The sequence below is a fragment of the Pavona decussata genome, unplaced genomic scaffold, assembly GCF_977016875.1.
Source record: "Pavona decussata unplaced genomic scaffold, jaPavDecu1.1 SCAFFOLD_219, whole genome shotgun sequence".
Taxonomy (NCBI): domain Eukaryota; kingdom Metazoa; phylum Cnidaria; class Anthozoa; order Scleractinia; family Agariciidae; genus Pavona; species Pavona decussata.
Window position 1 is genome coordinate 1,102,501 of NW_028145624.1, and position 21,698 is coordinate 1,124,198.

The 21,698-nt window shown below is 38.8% G+C and overlaps 1 protein-coding gene across 1 annotated transcript in view; it reads right to left on the reverse strand.

Annotated features, from left to right (window-relative positions):
* The window catches only part of LOC146459418 (lysosomal cholesterol signaling protein-like), a 19,851-nt gene extending 6,537 nt beyond the window's left edge, over positions 1-13,314 (reverse strand). Inside the window, exons 1-9 of the mRNA XM_085089479.1 lie at positions 12,852-13,314; positions 11,338-11,734; positions 9,611-9,776; positions 6,983-7,144; positions 5,944-6,027; positions 4,726-4,931; positions 3,123-3,216; positions 2,102-2,274; positions 1,304-1,518 (exon numbers count right to left, since the gene is read on the reverse strand). Coding sequence (XP_084945605.1) covers positions 1,304-1,518; positions 2,102-2,274; positions 3,123-3,216; positions 4,726-4,931; positions 5,944-6,027; positions 6,983-7,144; positions 9,611-9,776; positions 11,338-11,734; positions 12,852-13,245 — 1,891 coding nt within the window. The 5' untranslated portion in view covers positions 13,246-13,314. The remainder of the gene's footprint in view (positions 1-1,303; positions 1,519-2,101; positions 2,275-3,122; positions 3,217-4,725; positions 4,932-5,943; positions 6,028-6,982; positions 7,145-9,610; positions 9,777-11,337; positions 11,735-12,851) is intronic.
* Between the last annotated feature and the right edge of the window lie 8,384 nt (positions 13,315-21,698).

The window sequence follows — 21,698 nt, forward strand, 5'->3', positions numbered from 1 at the left end:
GGAAGGGAGTGGAGGGAAAGGAACAAGTTAAGTAAGAAAGAGTTTCTTCAGATTTTTCTGAATTTTTTCTTCTTCGGTTTCTGATTGTAAGTCAAGCAGCGGGTTTATTTTGGGGGTGAGGGGTGGGTGCTCTGATGCCATTTATTGCAACTGATTCTAAAACCAAATTGAAACAAAGCAACTAGCCTGAAAGAGGAAAGATTCCATGAATTTAAATCTTACACACCACCACACATGTAATCAGTACTTTGGCGTTGATTTGCATGGATCATTACCTCCAACCAACATAAAAACTGCTGTTCTTTGGGTTTCATAGCTAGCAGGTTTGCCTATGGCTCAATAGCCATTCTGCACTGATGAATTTACCTCATTGTAACAAAGTTATCCAATCCAATCCAAACCAATCACTCCCACCCCTCACCACCAAAAGAAGTGCTGTAAGCTAGATAATACAGGCATGTTGGTACAAGGTAGAGTTGCTTTCATGAGACTTACCATGTAAGTAAACATAATATAGAGTTTGAAATGTCAGGTGGTATTGAAAACTTGTTGGCATAATTCTTTCTTACTATACAAAGGTTAGGGCCAAGTATGTTTGAACAAATTCCTTGTGTATATTTAACAATTATTCCACGAGCGTGCGTTTGATATGAGATGATAGATAGCCAACGAGGCGCGTAGCGCCGAGTTGGCTTTAATCATCTCATATCCAACAAGAACGAGTGGAAATTTTTTTTATTAAAAACAATCAAGAATTGTTGCTAGATCTAGCTGATTTCGCTTTGAAAGAACAAGCAGAAGACAATTTAATAATGGTCGCCATTCCTCAGGCATGGTATAATGGTTCATATACCATGGCCACTAAGCCAATCAAATCCCTGGAATTGCATTATACAATGATACAGTTTTTAATAATAGTTATTATTCCACTATTTTCTGTCACTTATGCATTCATGCATTTGCACGCTTTGTACCATTCGTCAAAGGCTTCAGTCATTTTCTTTAAGAATTTTTTTTTTACCAGAGAACAATTTTTAGCTTTTAACTAGACACCATATTACTCAGAACACTTGGCAATAAGTAAGAATGTACCAATGTACATTTGTAAATCTCCCCTCCCATCAATGTTGGGTTGAACAAGTTTTGGTATTAATGAGTCATTGATACCAACATTTAGGGTAAGAACAGAGAAAAGTGTTCCAACAAATGTAACAAAGACTGTAGCTCTTGGACCAACACACAAATCAAGGATAATTATCATGTCACACATTTTACCTGAAATGGGATCTATAAGTTAACTTACCAGTGGAGAGATGTTCCTCATCTGAGTAGAGGCGCTGCTTACGTTTGCGACCCTTCTTTACAAGGCAAGTTGATTCACTTAAGTCTTCAATATTTACCACTTTAACAGCATCATCATCCTTGCATGGTTCACAGGCAAAAGACTTGTCTGGTTGGCAGCAAGCAGAGTTACGCCTCTCAGCAACTGATTTATCGATCTCTAAACAACGATTACATCTGCAAACAAAAAAATGTCATTTCATAGACTATTAAATCTCAGGCCATTGAAATCGTACTTTTTCTCTTCAGTGGCAGAGCTCTAAATGTCAGATTTACACAAAACCAATGCCTTGACAAAACCAGCCGGTGTTTATTAGCCAAGCCAACTTGTAAATAAATTGAACTGTTTGGTTAGTCACAATGTGGCACACCTTGAATTCTTTAGTTGAGTTCACCGATACTCAAGGCAACATGACATTTGTCTGCCATTTGAGAATCTACTTGACCCAAACCAGTAGAACACTGTTGTTTCCCTTAAACAAAAGTTTACTGATGGTAAAAGTGTCGGCAACACAAAACACCTCACATTTCACCTTAACTCAATGTTACAATGACATTTCTCTCCTACCACGGGGTCAAGTTATCAAAAATCTGTTGAACATCAAGGAAACCACACAAAACCTCAAGAAAAGAGCCACAGGAATGTACTGACATGACATAAAATTTCATGGTTGTGATAGCAACCATGAGATAACAATGTAATTTATCATACAAGTGTCTTAGGATGTTTTTGACTAATGTCCATCAATTACAGCTTTACCTGTCAGGATCTTTATTCACTGAGTTGCAGTCCTCGTCAATCTGGACACACTGAGTCTGCAAGCCTCGAGAACACTTACAGTAAAGGTCATAACGTTGAAGATATACCAAGGAAACTACTATTATCACAGCACTAAGCAACAGTACTGATGCTGAGGCTATCATGACTGGCATCTGTGAGACAAAACAATTACAATGTAAAAACATGAGTACTGTTGGGCGTCTGTTTGCCTGTCACACTAATTATTATAATCATCTGAATGGTTTGAAGTCAAATTCTTCTTTATAGTTTTGCTACGCTCATTTGCCATTTTTCACCTGATAAAGACCAACTTTTCTCACTACTGTAAACTGTTGTGTGGGAGTGGTTTATATTCAGCATGTTTGAGGTGGCAGGGGGGGGGGGTTGAGGGTTAACTGAGAGAAAGAGGAGGGGGGAGCTTTTTCAATTCAGTAGAATTTAGAAGAACGATAAGGTTATCTGCTTTACTACTACATGTAATTTTATTGTAATCCATAAAAAGGTCCCCCCAATGCATAAAAATATTAAAGCAACTTGCACAGTACCATACATATTACAATGTATGTTACTTAATTCTGTAATTAAACTATTTAATTTCCCATCCAAAACAGGAAGTGCAGTATTCAGTACAATTCTGTCTAAGTACATGTAATATCCCCCACCCCCTCTGTCCTCAGCTTATATGTATGTCTGGTATGCAATTATAATAAGTCTGGTTTAGTACTTGATGGCACCAAAAAACTGTCATTGACTGTTTTGGTTGTGAAGGGAAGAAACCAGGAATAGTGGGGTGGGGAAAGGGGACTTGCAACAGAGGGGCTTAGTAAATGGCTCGTTAAAAAAAAAAAAAACAGGACTTGGTAGTTGCTTTATGTTAATGACAATTACAAATCAGTACAGCTGTAGATGAAGCCAAAAGACAAACAATCATTGAAAGCTGGAGTTGTGCACTTAATAAAAAGAGTAAGTCATTAATAGCAATAACTAACAGTACAGTTACCTCAGTCATGACATTGTACATGAATAAAGGAGAACACTTGTCTTGAAAAGAAGGTAGCAGTGCAGTAACAATCCCACAAGAAAGCAATGGTAATCTATCATTAAAACAAAATGCAAATAAACCTTCATTGAAGTTGAAAAAAAGTTGAAAATAGTCCCAGGGATGTAATTTTCTAGTGCACAAAATAAATTAATGAAGCATGGATGGTTTGCAGGTCTCCATTCCTAATACTACCAAACCATATTTGTCAAACTTAAAAAACATGAAAGTTCCTGTCTTATTCTACCTTGTTTTTCTAGCCACTTTGGTTCACAATTCTGTGCAATGGCTTTGACATTCTTTGAATAAATTTGCTTTCTGTCATGTTGCTGTTAGTCCAACTTGTCGGAATTCACCATAACTGGGCTTTATAAGTGTTTCTTATTTTTTCACAAATAAGAGGTTTTAAAAAAATTCTGACCCCAGGTCAGCTGGCCCCATACAGACACCCTAAATGACCCCCTCAAAAGTTCACAGGGAAAATCAGAAAATGTTAAATTTAAAGTTGAAATTTCCAAGATGATGGGATGCACCACAAATCATGAGAAACAAATAGACCAATGACTAAACCCACGTTTCAATACATCCTGTTTTTGTTACAGCCAAACTAGTTTCAAAGGTCACTCTGCATCCTCATGAAGTTAACAACCATTCAACCAGCCAAAATCGCAGCAAGACAGTATAACCGTACAACAGCCTTATAGTGTATCCTCTTCTTTTTTTCTTTTTGTTTTCTTGTAAGAAAATAGGGGGTCCATGGATGGGGTCCATAGACCAGGTCCAAATCAGTGGTCCATGGGCCTACTCCAAAATGGGGCTCCATGTTTTGTCTGTACCCAAAACACAGCCCCACTTGGGATTCTTTGATGACTGACATGTTTTGAAAGTAAATTCTCTGGCAGGAGCACACTGTTTTTGTTTCATAAATGCATCTAATGAGGCAAGCTGTGGCAATCAGAGAACACAAGAAGGTCAAGCAAATATCCAGGGTTATGGGGAAAGGGGGTGGGAGACAGGATGTAACGCATCATTTCAGGAAAATACATGTCGGGCTATTTGTGGACATCATAAGCCATTTTGAATACATATGAGTCATCTGCAGACCAAATATGACAAAACAATGATTAAATAAGCTAAAGATGGCCTGTCTAAGATCAGAACAGAAGCAAATTTACAACAAAGTTTTGAAAAAAAAAACCTAACCTGACATTAGGTCAATGTATGGGCTCTGGTGCGGGAACATGGACCCGGAATCTTTTTCTAGCCAATTTTACAAAAAAAAAACTGTTTTGTGACAATATTTAATTTAATACTTGGCCAACCTATTTTCCTTCGGCCATGATGGACATATCAAAATGTCAACTCGTGTTGAAACTCAGTGGTCACTGTTTTGATTTGTCATACTTCCTAAATCTTAATTTGGAAATTTCAGGTATTAGTAGGATTATTATTACTTTCTTTATAAAATATAACTTTCTGATTATCCCCATGAATTTTTGAGGGGGTCAGTGTTTTGTCGAAACCTAAATAATAGTGACAAAAATTATCTAGCACTCCGACTCACCCAAATCCAAAAAACCATATCCAGACTTTGAACCTCCTTACAGTCTCGTCACCTTTACATCTAACAAGACACAAGGAGAATGCAACCATGGCTGTCCAGCATCGTGATCCCAACTGACCAAACAAGAATAAAATGGAGACAAACAGAAACCAGTACTCTGACTGACAAGGAATCTTTGACAGAAGTGTTGACACACAAGTGGATAGCTGACAATAAAAACAAAATACAGTATGGACAAGTGTAAGGCAAAACGACATACATGTAAATGGTTAAACTTGAAAAGGAAACTTACAATACCATTGGAATAAACTTGATCATATTTTTGAAAATTTAGGGGTTGATAATGTCATAATGTCATGTTTTTAACTTTTCGATTAAGTTGTCTGTAAAACCCTGTCAACTCACTTTATAGCCAAGCTACATTTACATCTCTCAATATTTGCCCGAAAATGTTTTGACAGAGTACTTGTCTTACATAAACAGTACATAATTTTTCCACATGCCAATGCTTTAATCAGTCATTTGAAAATTATACAATTAATGATGAAAAATTATAAGCAAGAAAATCTGACTCTATTTTCAAGGTTATAAAAAATGACAGTTGGTGAAGTAATTTATACTGGCAGTGTTCAAGGTGCCAATAATTGGCCGTGCAGAATATTAAGTTAAGACTTTGGCACAAATTGAGTCTGACTGTATATTCAGTTTCAGTCTTATTTGTCATATATATTTTTAAGTGTGATCAGTGTGATACTGATTATGTTGGCTATACGACACGTCATCTTCTTCAGCAAATTTCAAAGAGCATAAATCTTCAGCTGTTGGCAATCATGTGAAAGAACATAGTGTCCAGACCCAGATTGAGCTGACGAACATGTTTTCTGTGCTAAAAAAGTGCAAAGGAAAAGTGGATGTCTACTCCACAAGATGCTACTCATTTAACAAAGAAGAATAAAAATGAGCATACATGTACAGTAAGACTCAATTCGCACCAAAGTTTTCGCTTACAAATATCCTGCATGGTCAATTATTAACACTTTGAACGCTTTAATATCTTCCGACACTTTAAGTAAATTTAAGCATAAATTCCAGCATAAATTACTGTCATTTTTTTAAGCCTTGAAAATAAAGCCATGAATGGTTTCAAAACATCAGATTTTTCTGCTTATTTCCATTGTCAATGCTTTAATTGTATCAAATGAATTAAATAATCCATACCTGACAAAAAATCAAACACATCGTATAGTTATGTGGATAAATCTTATGACGCCTCCCAAGGTACAGAACAACAATAACCCACACCTATGAACAAAACAACAAAATTATAGACAATAACTAGAATTATGAAAGACAGTGTGTCACAAGCTATATATATTTAAGTCTATGCACACTCAGTTGACAGTTCTAATTTATAATTAGCAATTCAAGATCACACACAGTCATTTCCTTTTCGCATCTACAGTTCTGAGGAGTTTTAGAACCTGAACATTTTATATAGAAAATCTTACTGTTATGAGGTTAAGAATGTCTTTTGAGAGTACATTTTTGAATTGCTTACAAACATTACTATTATTAGTGTTTGTGTTTGCATGTATTATAAACTTTTCTAACTTCCTGAAAGGTGTTATCTAATAGACCATTATTTATTTACCAAAGAAAAGTTTTTTAATAGACTATTATTTATTTATCAGAGAAATGCTTTTTAATAGATTATTATTTATTTATTGAATAACTTCTTGTTGTGAAAGGGGAGGCTTATTATTCTCCTCTCTGCTAGTTGGCCATCTGTACACTACACATTAATTGAGTAAGGATATACAGCTGTAGGGGATATTACACGGGGGCGTGAAGATATGAATTTTATTTACTCGTGGTAAAAACAATATTCTACAAACAAGAGCAGTTAAATATTGCTTTTAACACGAGAAAATCATATCTTTGCGCCACCAAGTAATTTTCTTTTTATCACACAGACAAATCTATCGCTCACCATTTTCCACCAACCGTTTGCACAAACAACCGTGAAAAGTGGGAAATGACGTCATCAATATCCTCACTAGTGAGGATATGGAAAATACAACACTCAGGTCCCGGATGTCGTTTTGCATATTAAGTTTTTGGTTCTTGGATGTGGTTTTGCATAAGTGGTGTATTTTCCAGTAAAACACTCCCGTCTATATAATAAAATACCATATTCACTCAATCACACAAAGAAATGATTCCTAGTACACTGTACAGCAGCAATGCTTATACTTACTCCAAAAGGCAAAGAAGTACCACTAATATCAACCATCGCATCTTTTATAACACGTTCAAAGTCAATTGCTGTTTGAGTATTATAATTCAAGAGTGACATCTGTGCAGAGATGAACATGACTGGAGCTGACAAGAATGTACACATAACCATGGTACTTGTTACCTGTAAGAAATTGACATCATTTGTGACTTATTGATTGCACAAGTGCAATAAAGTGGGTGTATCTTTATTGCGCAAGTGCAATAAAGATAGGTGTGTAAACACTTTTTAACCCGATGGGTTTTTGTTTTCACACTTCCACATTCCTTTCTCCCTAATTCCTGTTCTTTGTGTTTAATTAATATGCGGAAATAAATAAACTTGAACTTGAAACTTGAACGAAACTATGTACAGAAGGAGGCTGATGACAAAATCATCCTTCCTACCAGTAAATTACCAAATTGTGTTCATTTAATTGTCTCCCCTTTGTTGTTTTACTCACAAAAAAAGTTCAAAGAGTCATTGTTTTGAAGTCACTCTGTGTGACCACCATGAACTACCTCGATCCCCTTTTGGCATTAATTAAACATGCTCCTCTACTGTTAAATTTAGGTAGATCTCCATAAATAGAGTTTCTATCTGAACTGTATCTTTATCATGATCTCTGGAATCAACAAAATGAAACCTGTGGAGAGTACTCAATCACAATATGTGCAAGTTGGAAAGTTATACTTTGTTTATGAATATTCAACTATTTGAAAAAGGTATATTTATCAAAATTTAATTTGATTGTGGAAAGTAACAAATAATCGGTAAAACGTAATTTGACCTTCTAGGAAGAGAGAGACTTGCACCCACTATGCCAGCTTGTTTATACACGCAAATGGGATTTTAGGTTATTTCATGGTTTTTTTGGATTATCGGTTTTGCCTATCGTTTGATAAGATACCTGTTTGCTTATAATGAGTTCCATTTTTCATGTCTTAGGGAAGCTATATGTAGGAGCCCCTGAGTTAATCAGGGTTTACTTTAATTTATGTTTTAATCAACCTCTTATATTATGTGTAGTTCTCTTCCACAATCCTAATTATCTGCATGTACAGGGGATAGACAGGAGTTCAGTAAGAACGAGAATGTGTCACTTGGTGTATTGCATGTTATACATAGAGGATATTACATATGGCCGCTTGGAGATACGAAATTTCTCTTCAAGTGTTGAAAAATATTTCACGAGTGAGCACAGCGAACAAGTGAAATATTTTTCAACACGAGAAGAGAAATTCGTATCTCCAAGCGGCCATGTAATGTTCTGTTTATTATATAAGCACCAATGAAATATCAAATCATTGCAAAAGGCGAGATTTATCATGTAACCAGAGCAACAGTGACCTTTTCACGTGTGAAGATAACATGTTATTTTCATGAGTGAAAACATCATGTTTTCGCGTGAAAGCTCACCTGGTATTTCAATGGTGTTTATATAACAAATTTAATATATAACATACATAATTTTGGAATGTAATCAAACACACACTTCTCATATTCACTAATCAGAGTTTTTGTTTCTGATAGTTTTCTGTCATTTCACATCAAAATCAGAACCAACATTTTTGGGATCTTATGTCTTATAGGGGGCCTCGGTTGATGGTAACGGTCGATATGTTGGTCGACTCACGGTCGACTGACAGTCGATATCTCGGTCGAGCCTCGGTCGCTACTCGGTCGATAATTGGGGATGACTCGGTCGATGTTGTACCGCTATGGCCGTCGTCGTATCAACCGAGGTGGCTGTCGGCCGATATAGATAGCAATACACCGACACTTCACCGACACATCACCGATACTTCATCGATATTTCACCGCTTATCGGCTGACATATCGGTCAATATTCCATCGATATGTTTTTTCGACACTTCTTCCTTATCTTGATCGACATTCGCGTACATAGCGCACCGCTATATCGGTTGTCATATCAGTTGATGGCCCTGATATAATAACGTCCGATAGTTGGTCGATAGTCAGGGTCGATAGTCTGTCGTTATCTCTTTTTATTCTTCCACTATTGCATCATTTTACCATATTAGGTCAAGAGAACGCGCAAAAATATGCCAGCGTATTACAATGTAGTGTCCCAGTTTAACCGGTTTAGAACAAAGCAAAATCCTCGTTCCGATGCATCGACCGATACTTTACCGATACCTGACCGACGGTTCACCGATATATTGCCGACACACTGCCGATGCTATCGCAACCGACTGCCGGTCGATCTCTCGACCGAAGGTGATCCAATGGTCGGTCGATACGTCTCCTATATAGCGGCCGATGCTCAACCGACACTCGTCCGCTACTCGACCGACAATCGACCGATACTCGGTGGATATCGATAGTCAGTCAACCGACATATCGACCGTTACCATCGATCGAGGTCCCCTATAAGACACAAGATCCCATTTTTGCCTGTGAACAAAACCTGTTATAGGTTCTTAATTTCATTATTCTTGTCAGCCTATTTCCACACAAATAAGCACTCTTAAAAAAATGCAGAAATTGTGTATATCTCACCAAATATTATGATACTTAGCATACAAAGTACTTTTAGTCTATCTTTAGTCTATGCCAGAATCCTCAAATAAATAATCAAATACCTACCAATTGCTCTTCAATGCCAAACTTAGCTGCAAATATGGCAGAAGATGGTGAAGCAGGAAAGGTCCCATACAAGAAGCCAAACATACTCCAGCAATTGGTTTCACTGGTACTGTTCCCAACATGAAGCACTTGAATCATTTCCCGCACAATGAGAGGAAGAACAACTCTTCAATAAAAAAAAAAAAAAAAAAAAAACGCTCTAAGACTGTGGACAGACAAACTGACTTAAATGTAAGCAGCTATGATGAAAGAAAATTAAGAGAAGGTGGACTACTAGCTCGACCTGCCTCAAGTCATCTTCTTATGGGACAAAAAAGTGACTGACTGGACTCCCATGAAAACGGACTTTGAGAAAGTCTCACTAGTAGCTAGCACCAGTCTACATGTAAGCACTGTCAAAGGTGTTCTCAGAAAAATAAGGCACCTCCTTACAAAAATCTTATTAACTGTGTGTGACATTTGCAGACTGTAGACTGCAGAATTCAGGCTGCAGACCACAAACTGCAGCTGGTAGACCACTGTTGACACTGAAAATCTTTAATCATAGTCAAATCAGCAAAATTTCTTGCCCCAGTTGTTATTAACCTTGTTCCTTGTCTTTGGTTCTCTTGCATTCTTTCAGAACTCTGTGTGGTAAGGATGGTGACTGATTCCAGGTAAGATTTATTGTTCTTCTTAAGTTCTTATTTTATTGTAAGTTGTTTAATATTGATGTGTGTCTGAAAAGTACATGACGAATTAGTCTTCTGCTGCAGACATTTCAGTTACAGCATTTTATTTCAATGTACATATTATGCGTGTACATACAAAAAGAAAGGCTCGCAAACACATTCACGAACCAATTGGAACTGTTGCTTATCTGTAAAAGAGGCAACAGTGAGTGTTTGGAACTGTAACTATAGTCTAGAAATTGACCGGCATATAATTTCCAATTACATGTATATTAGCAAATAATAATAATTATTATTTGCTAATATATATTATTATAGTCTATAGTTTGCAGCCTTTAGTCAGTAGTCTGTAATATACTGTCTGCAAAAGTTGAACACCATATTATTTTTTATTTTTTTTTAAATGATCTCAGTGTGTAAAAGAAATTCAAAAGTGCTGTACAATTCTGAAATACGACGTTTTCACTATGGTGACATTTTACTACAACTACCAGAATCCTTCTGGTTTTTGTTTTCTTGTGTTAATTAGAGCTATTGTTCTTTGCTGTCCCCTGGGATTACAAAATTTGAATTTGAAGAGGAAAACGAAATGAATTCTGGTAGTTGTAGTAAAATGGCCTATTGTTGCTGCCATAGTTAAGATACAGACACCTTGTTGTCATGACAGGGGTTACGTGTAACTGGACACATCATTTCATGATTGTGTTTTTAATGTACATGTGCGTTACAAAGGTACAGTGTAGCTGTTCTTGTAATCACAATTCTCGGTGCAAGATTGACACAAGCCAACCAACCTTTTTTCCTCGATCAAGTGTTCCTAACCAAGCCGTGGAAAACTACAGCGTCTTCTCATATGGATTCAGTCATCCACAACAGTCAATTTTAGTAGTGTGACCTTTCCAGAATTTTTCAGCTGGGTAAAATGAAACCCAAGATGGATTTACCCCGGGAAATTTTTGGTGAATTTGTCCTGGGTAAATCAATTTTACTTAGGTAAAAGTCTGTAGTGTGACCACAGCTGTTAGCTTTATAGTTTAATGGCCCTCCCATACTTACAATTTTGCAGAAATTAACAAAAATGGAACCATCAATCCTGAGCCCATTTTGGTTTTCATGTTTCCAACCATGTTGACTCCCAAGTAAAACAAGGCTGTTGCCAGAAATGCCTGGCTAAGTCCACTGAGGATCTGATCAACAACAGCCGGTAATTTTCCATGGAAAATGAAATGTCCAATAAGTCCAATGAATGTCATGAAGACAATGGGATCAGTCACCACTCCTTTGATTGCTGTAAGAGCAATCTTCAGCTTGCTGACTGAGTCCGTGGTGCTGCGCTGCTTATGTATTTCCATGAGAATGAATCCAATAGGATTGAGAATAACCAAGGAAATTGGCAACATCAGGTACAAGTAGTTCACATATTCAGGGTGTGACTGCTGGTACATTGCTTTCACTATAGTAAAATAAAATGCAAAGCATGCATGTATATTGTACGTATGCATATAGTCATCTAAAAGCCCTGGGCATGCTCACTTTTTGGCCTAAACAAATACACAGTAAGGATGAGAATAATGTATTATTCTGGAAAGTGACACAGGCATACTCGAAAAAAAGAAATCCAAGTGCTCCTATCAGGAGTCGAACCTAAGACCTTCCGATAAATCGGATGCTCTATCACTGAGCTACAGGAGACTTGTGGGAGCTATTAGGCCATTGAACTAGGTTCATGGGACAAATATCCTGCATACTGCTAGGATTTGAATGTCAAACATGAGGTATATGAAATAAATGTGAGGGTATATTTCAAGCCTGGCGAATGAATGAGAATGATGTATTATTTTAGAAAAAGACACAGGCATACTCAGAAAAAAGAGAGTAAGGATGTTAGTGAATGTTTTACAAAAAAATTGTTTAACATTGCCTAACATCCCTTACTCCTCACTTGGGAGATAAATGTGTTTAGGACAACCATTACTACGAGGTGAAAATCATGAGGCCGCCAAAATAATGCTCTTAGATAGACCTCCCTGTCTGTGTGACCTCCCTGGAACAGAAAATATGGAAAAATGCACCACTGATGCCTAGGGGAGAGGTGGGCAGGCACTGCTGGAAATGACTGATGTATAAATCTCACCCAAGTCCCTAGGTACTGGGTCACTGTCGATGGTCAATTGCCTTTCCCAGGTTTGGGCATTTGGGGATCTGTACTGAATGGTAAATCACCCAGAGGGGAGGGGGTGGGTAACCTACTAGGTCCCTAACCTCCTTATAAACAGGCCATTAAGACTTATATACAGTCGAACCTCCATGTGCGACCACCTCTCATAAGCGACCAACTATCCAAAACACCAATTTTTTTTAAGGCAAAGCACTATAGTTGGAACCTCTCGTAAGCAACCATGACAACTTTTGGGGTGAAGGCATTATTATTTTTCATTGTTTTGAACCTCTTGGAAGAGCCCCCTCTGGTTCGACTCTGGTAAGCGACCACTAAATATAGGCATCTTGGGTGGTCGCTTACGGGATGTCGACTGTACATGCAATCACATACATAGAAACTGAAAGCTTACCTAGTGGGTATCCAAGAGCCATGTCGTTTGATTGACTGCAGAAAATTCCGTACATTCCAGCTTTTCCAAAATTCGTAGGACGAACAAGTATCAATGTAAACAACATCACAGAGAAAAATACGGTACTTTTGGCGATGAGAATGCTGGTTAAGAATCGCCAGTTGACTTGCGAATATTCAAGTTCCACCATTGATTTAAATAGCAACGCTGGTAACGAAACAAGACTCACAAACACTCCAATACCTTTGCTCGAAGTGGGAGAGATATACCCTAGTCTTCCAACACAGTAGCCAAGGAGAATAACAGTAAAGCACTGAAGCAAAGATGGATAAAGCTGTTCAAAAGTTTCTTCAGTTGAAGGACTATGACGAGGACCCGACGAATTTCCATCCATTGCGCTGAGGTTTCTTATTAACCCCACAGGATAATAAATATTGTGTGAAATTATAGCAGTCCTATAGGTTCTCCAGGAAATTAAAAAGATTGAACTTACACGATTATGTAATATACATATATTACACCACTCCAGACATTCTCTCCAGACGACCTTCAAACTTCTTACATGAAGTATTCGCCAACCTGATTTTAAAACTTGCGATTATAATCGTGTGACCTCCGTGTGACGACCGTGTAACGACCGTGTGACCTCCGCGTGACGACCGTGTGACGACCGTGCTGACCGTGTGACGACCGTGCTGACCGTGTGACCTCCGTGTGACGCGACGAGTGTGACGCAACGACCGTGTGACGACCGTGTGACGACTGTGTTACCTCCGTGTGACCGCTAATCCGCTAATCTCGTTCCCAGAGCCCACGTGTCTTTTGGTCAGCGCGCTGACTGGGCATCCAGGAGGGAGGGAGAGGGAGAGGAGTCAAATATGGGTGCGTTTCTTTGGCTCCGATCCTATTCGTTGGTTCCTTTGATACATCATGATCCGACTCATCCGAGTGATCTTAGGGTGCGTTCGTTTGCGAAAATCCAAATCCGGATTTTTTCCTTACCTAGAGTGGATTCGTCGGTTCCTTTGATGCACCATGATCCGAGTGATTTTGGATCAAAAATCCGAATTTGGATTTTCCGAAACGAACGCACCCTTAGATCAAAAATCTGGATTCGGATTTTCCCAAAGAAACACACCATTAGCCTTTCTGCAAAAGGAATTGCCGGATGATGCGGACTATCGTGACGTCACTTCCTGTTAAACCTGGCAGGTTTACATGGTTGATGAACAACAACCTTTTCAAACTTTTTTCTTGGGTTATCAGTCAAATAATTCTACGTTAGGCAATGAAAAAAATCAAAGCTACGTGGAAACCTGTCAACATAATAAATGAAAACAGCGTCATCGCTCAAGAGGTGCCCGTGAATGTTTCAAGTGTTAAAATCACGCAAACGGTTTGACTTTTGGTTGATACCAAATGCGACTTAACAGTGACGGCCTGTGCCTCTGTGGGAAAAGATAACTTGAGAACCCAAAAGAATTCAACAAGGAGAGAAAAATGAGATCTTACTGTGGTTTAAAGCTTTCGATTGGCAATTAAAAACAATCATCTTGCGTCTTAATAAAAATGTTCATTGGATTTAAACGCATTTCTTAGCTACTGTCTGGTCTGGCTTTTGGCCTTTCTTTTTGCACCAGTGCAAAGAATGCATTACCACATGTAACGGCCGCCCACGTGCCTTAATTTTGCCTTAGTTGTTTTGTAGTTTTTTTAGATACACTATTGTAATCACACCACATCGCAATGATGTTCCGCTAGCTGTCATGCGTCCTTAGCTTTTATAACGCGAAACGTGTGCAATTTTCCATAAGGCTCACAAAAATTCGACGGGAACAACGGGAGCAATTATTGCTGTTGAACTCAGAACGTGCTAGAGTGTTCGCCCAAAACGTCCTACTACACAGGATCGCTATAACGTGCTATAAGAGTTGGCACAATAAACCTCTCAGCCTTGTGGAACCTGTGAGTCATTTAGTTTTCTTTTGAGTTTCACGGATCGCTCCGACAATAGAGCTGACGACACTACACCTCGTACTCAGATTTAACTGTGCGCAAAAAGTACGCAAAAGCAACAAAAGGGCAAAACCAGAGGCGAAACCTTGACTCGTTGCCGTACCGGTACGAGTACAAAATAACTAGGTTATTTTGTTTGCGAGGCTTTCCATAAAAGAAAACAATGATAGTAATTCATAATCTCGTACCCAGATCTCAGTCGGTTCGGGGATGTCGAGATTAAGTAATTCATTGTTACAAATTATTCTATTTTATTATCATTGCTGCTTTATTACTGTATTTTCACTATACTTTTTGTTATGCAATCCCCTCTATGTATATGGAATGCAAATAAACTGTTGTTGTTGAGTTACCCATAGCACAGTGGTTAGAGCATCCAAACTAGTAACTGGAAGGTCGTAGGTTCGAAATTTTTTTCCGAGAATTTTCATCGTGTACTTATCATTATCTATTTCATTTTCAAAGCATTGTTGTTGTTGATGATTTCTCAACCAATTATCAGTAAACCAAATGGTGAATAGAGCTCTTACCACACTTGTATTGGCCTCGTCCCCCAGAGTGATTTCTCCATTTATTCTTTACTATGCCTTGTCCACCTTAATCTCTGACTAAACTAAACTAAGCACTTTCTTCTTATTTGTTATTTTAAGGCGCAAAAATGTCATCTTATGCGGTAGTGCAGGTGAAAAAAATTAAAGCACATCAGTGTTCGTCCTTCCTCTATTCCTGCTTCGCAGCAGTTATTAAAAAATTCCCTGAGACGAAAGGCAGAACCAGTTATCCACCTAAGACAAATTTGAGCAAGCAACGTTTTTACTGTCCTGCCTATAGGTGAGGGTAAAAGGAGGAATGAGTTTGCGGAATGGCATAATTATGCGAAATGCGATTTATGCGGGAATAAATTGACCGAATAGCGCGTCATGTTTTCGCGCCAATTTTGTAAGAGCAGTCGCTTTTTTTATGCTGCGGACTCTAGATAGCCGAACATTAGAGACAGCAATTCGAGGATCAGATCGTCTGATTGCTGGTTAGGAAAAAGTGAGGGTGAAGAAATCGATGAAAACTTTTTATAGTTTTCGCATTCGAGGAACTATGCATAGTTGTAACTCCGTAGTAAATTAAATTAAATTAAATTTCATGTTCACTTTTCTCCTTAATAGGTCTCTTTGCGACTTCCGGTTGACAAAAAGAACGTGCAGCGTGTAGTCTTATCGGGACAAAAGATTGATCCTTTACTGAGGGCAAACAATAAACATTTGTCTCTTTTTATCTTCTTATAAACCCTCGATAAAGGATCAATTCTCTTACCCTGTATAATCGATGATTCATTTATCACGAAGGGGAAAATTGGCGCTCACTAATATTGTCAATATTGAGATCTGAAGGGTCTGAACAACAATTTGACCAAAATCATGCAAAATGCACTTGTGTTAAGAATAGTTTCACGAGCTTTCATACAAGCTGTCGATAATTAGACACCATACTTGTCATTTGCTTTGTTGTTCCAGGGCTTTTTTGCTTTTTAATCTGAAGTAAGTCTGGGAGATCTGGCACTGAAAGACCTTAAAGACGGATATGTTTAGTTCGATAACGCGTAACTGAACTGACATGTCCTGCATTAATCGCCGTATTGAATAGCTAGCTAGCTCAGCGGCTCAACAGTGACTTGCGTATGTAAATCGACGAAATGTAAGGTGAGAAAAAGAAGAACATATTTTTAGTGAACTACCATGAGTAATTACAAATTGTTTATATTCGTTACACTATGTAAGCGTTAAATGTTCACAGTCCCAGAAAATGACCGAGTTTAAATTTAAAATTTCTCACATAACAGTTTCATTTTGGCATTGGAAATGTTATTTCTCCAGTATTTCTTCAGTCTGCCGTTGCTTTTTGTCCAGACTATGAACTCACTAACAGCATCGCGCTGCCACGTTCTTTTTGTCAACTGGAAATTTAATTTATTCATAGCTTCCTTGTATTCATCGATTTCTTCACTCTCACTTCTTCCTAACCAGCGACCAGACATGTTCTATCCCAGGCCTTTATTTTCTAATCCTCGATCTGTTGTTTAGTTGTTTAATGTTCGGCTGGAGACCAAAACATCGAAAAAACTGCTGCTTTTATAAAATGGGCGCGAAAACAGGACGCGCTGTTTATTTAATTTATTTCTTTAAGTCATTCCACATATCTCATATTTCGCATAATTATGCCATTCCGCACGATGCCACACTCATTCCTCCTTTTACCCTCACCGCCTGCCCGGCTTAGCATTCTTAAAAACACACGGCAGTCTGTACCATTTTTCTACATCATGTTAACACAGAAAGCCGCAAAAGTTTCGAGCAAACACCCACCGAAATCAACGAACGCTTTTCATTCGACTAACTTATTCTCCACTGCTCACTCAGGCCTAACCGGCTGGAACCGTCAACACTCGAATCTCTTTACAGGAGCCAAATTACTTTATCAACAAAACGAGACACTTTCAATCAATGTTTAGTCTTGCTCATAGTGGCTAACCAGTGGTGGTTGGACACGGTCCGCAAAGCATGCTGGAGCTTTCACTTTAGCTTTAGTTGTTAACCTAGAGACAAAGCAAGCAAAAAGGAAAACGTCACAATAAATCTTTATGTTACATCGTGACTCGCTCATTGTTTGCTCCTCACAATTGCCAAACTTTAAACACACATAGCAGAAAAACGGTGAGAGGTGCGATGGGGTGCGATGCCTTAAAATCCAAGAGTAACTCTCCATAAAACAAATGGTGTAATTTTTTTTCTTGGAACCCTGACGATATAGCGTCAAAAAGCAAACGCGTTTATTGATCATTGCACGTGGAGAAAAGCCGCCATATTGGACAAGCCTGCGAGGAAGTCGAATATTGACGACAATAATCAAGGAAATTATGACAAAATACAATCACTGGTCACCTACATACCTCGTCACTTGTTGAATGCTTTCATTTGGAAGAAACGCCGTCTTCACAGTGAATAAAACAGTGAATAACACGAAGGAATTATTCGCGTGAAGATCCTTCATGAAAACGCTGGTGAAAGAATACGGTGATGTGATTGGCCAATTACTGCTACCATGATGCTTTTCGGACCGTGTCCAACCACCACTGGTGATTAACGGAGAAACAACAACAACAGGATATTAAATGTGAACAAGATGCCCGGCTAATGGCATTAACACGGAATGCTTAATGTAGCCCCAAACAGCCCAATTATTCCCCATTGTATGTTTCGCAGATTTTAAAAACTATCCTCCCTTGGCAATTGAAATAATTGTCTGAATGGTTTTATTCAGATATATTGCGTGATACTTATCGTTGTGTTACTAGGAATCATACCAGAAATAACTCTGCAATAACGTCATGACCCCGCTGAACTGGTCTGGCCTCGTATAGCTCTAATCCTTCGCGTTGATTATTCGATCTGTTTTTGAAAGCGGAGTTTCTTCGCCGTGAACTCTCCCAATTTCTACCGTTTCAACTGTCGAGTACTACCTAGAAGTTATTATTTCGATTCACCGCTTGTAAAAGGTTTGTTTTCTCTCTGAAAACAGCAGATTAGAGTCTTAAATTCATACATGTGGCCGCCATTGAACAAAAACAACTTTTCGAAATGATGACTTGCTTTGACGTCACACAGGTAGAGATAAGTGGGTCCCCTCCCTCGTGATATACGCGCCGATAATAGATTTTGATAGGGCTGTTTTTGTTCAAGACAATCAGAACAATAAATCCCTTCTGGGAGAGGATAGAATTTAATCAAGGTTTAATGAATAAATCAAATAATGATTTGACGTCACACAGGAAGGGATGAGTGGGTCCCCTCTCTCGTGATATGTGCCCGAATAACAGATTTTAATTGGCCTGCTTTTGTTGAAGACAATCAGAACAATACATCCTTACTAGGGGAGGACATATTTTAATGCATAAAATAATTTGGCGATTTCTGACTACAACGAAGAAGAAGAAAAAAAAAGATACCCGACCCAAACCTAGACACGGCCTGCCCTGCGGGCATTCCGCGTAATTAGGGAGAAACGAAGACTCGGAAAAAATCCTAGTCCCAGATGGGTTTTGAACCCATGACCCTCTGTGATCTAGTCGGATGCTCTAACCACTGAGCTACTGGAGACTCCATGGTGAACAAGGTTAAATTGTGGGTACTGGGACTGGAATCGCATTGCGCGGCTACACGGTCACGTACTGACTCATATGAACTCACTAACAGCATCGCGCTGCCACATTTATCTAGCACATTTGAACTCACATTAAATATCCTGTTGTTGTTGTTTCTCCGTTAGTACGCTCACTTGGGAGGTTGGTTGACTCTTGGTTGGACGCATCTCGATATGCCTTAATGTGACAGCGTGATGCTGTTAGTGAGTTCATATCTGCCAAATGCCTTAATGTGACAGCGCAATGCTGTTAGTGAGTTCATATGAGGAGGTACGTGACTGTGTAGCCGTGCGATGCGGTTCCAGTCGATACCCACAATTTGACCCTTGCTCACCATAGAGTCTCCAGTAGTTTAGTAGCCTCCCACACAGACGTTCTTAGGGGTTCGTCACGCGTTCCTGCCCCGCGTGACGAACCCCTAAGAACGTCTGCGTGGGAGGCTAGTAGTTCAGTGGTTAGAGCATCCGACTAGATCACGGAGGGTTGTGGGTTCAAATCCCATCTGGGACCCGGATTTTTTTCCGAGTCTTCGTTTCTCCCTAATTCACATTTAATATCATAGTGGCTATCAAAAAGCCTTTCAGAGCTAAACTTGAGACAAATTATTCTTCCATCAATTTAGTGCATTTCGCTGAAAGACGCTTTAAAGACTATAGTTTCCTCGATTGGATAAGCTTCACCAAAGCTTTCTTGTATCTGTCTTTATCCTACTAGACACTGACTAAAACTACGAAACACTACATGATCGTACAAACTAAAGATTGCTTGCATTGCTCAAGTTTATTCGGGACGGGTAATACGTCTCTAGGAGTCTTTTGCACATGATGAAACTGACGGTCCATCAGTTCCCTGCTTCATTGACTAGGGGTGAAAATAACGTCTCACTTGGTAGAGGATTTGATTCGTGGGTGCTGAACCGCTTCAGACCGTTGACAAGGGGTTTGTCTTCTTTTTATTCTCATGGTAATCTAAATGGGTAGGCATGCAAATAAGGCTAGTTTCAGAGACACTGATTAAATTTAACTGAAGAGCATCGAATAACAACAAGAAACCAACCAACCATTCCTTTTGATTCGTCGAACGTCTTGTTTCAAGGTTTATAACCGCCCGGTGAGTTTTGAGTGATTTTTTATTGCACGGCTTTTGCTACTCTTCCTTATGTTGGATACGAAATTCGTAAGCAGGTTGTAGAGTTGAGATGTAAACATTTCTGTTCCTCGGGGTTGGATGTTCTTTAGTTCAGGTTCACCCCGTTCGGTATTAGGTTTCGCAGTTTTTTCCCAATCATTAGGAGAAAGAGAGAGAGAGAGAGAGAGAGAGAGAGCGCGGCGATGCAGGGCGATTCTCCTAACAATTTACAACAGCTCAAATTTCTTAAAAGAAGTTTTCAAGGAAATGTTTATCTATCTCACATCCCCGGGTCATCCCTAAGCGGAATAAATTTGGAAGCTTTCAGCACGGAATCGCCAATCTCCAGTTAACACCCAAACGCATCTCGCAACTTCACAGGCGTCGATCGATCACCTATTCAAAATAATTAAAATCGAGTCCTGACGTTATATTAGATCCATTCAAAGACGATTTTCACCTCACATACCTGTGACAAAACATAAGCATTGCTTTCTCAATCAATGGTGCATAAAATTCTGCTCCGCCGGCCTGGATCCACGCACGCAACTCTACTTACCGGCAAAAATCAGCTAACAGCATCAACTGGTAATTTACAACGAACAACTGCGATACATTGAATGTTGGATCAAGTAAATTTTTGGTACTCGTACATTATGAGGGAACAAACACAACGCTTTCTCAGACTAGCTGTTATACACACCCAGCTCTTCTACTCAAGGCTCTACGCATCAGCAATTAGGAACTATGCTTTCTCAGTCGGTCTTTGGCCAATGGTCAGTGATGCATAATTAGGGAAATGATCACAACTCTGACTGACTATATAAAAGTACTCAGAGAATATAACACCCAGCAGTTTTGCTATCATCACATTGATCGTATAAACTTAAAAATATAGATATATATGTTGAGCCTGATCCCATATGATAGCTGCAATCTCCCAACCGCAAAGAATATCAATATTTTCACAATTATCATATGGAAATCACTCTTAATCAGGAACACAGTTCACCGTGAATACGGACACGCAAAAGTGTCCGTATTATCCGGGTGTCTGTATTAAGCCGACGTTCAGAGTAAACGTCACGGATACATGTTTTATTGATACAGAGCCTCAAGCATACCAACAGAACGTTGTTACCTGCACTTCTAAATTCCAATTCGATCTGGAAAGTGTCCCCAATTAGCCGGCTCTGCGCTAAATACATTGACGCGATTTATTTATCTATTTATTTATTTATTTATTTATTTATTCGCAACCTCCCTACTGTACAGTGTTTTATGGATGGATGGATGGATGGATGGATGGATGGATGGATGGATGGATGGATGGATGGATGGATGGATCAGGAATTTTCTTTTCCAATTCGCCACAGATTGTGAAAAAAATGAACAAAAGTCAAGAATTGTCCCATTCTTCTTCCAACGCGACATCTGAATCCCGCTAACTTGTGGCCTTCAGGGTTTGCAAATACGACACCGTTTGAACAGGTTGAATGACTGTTGAAAGA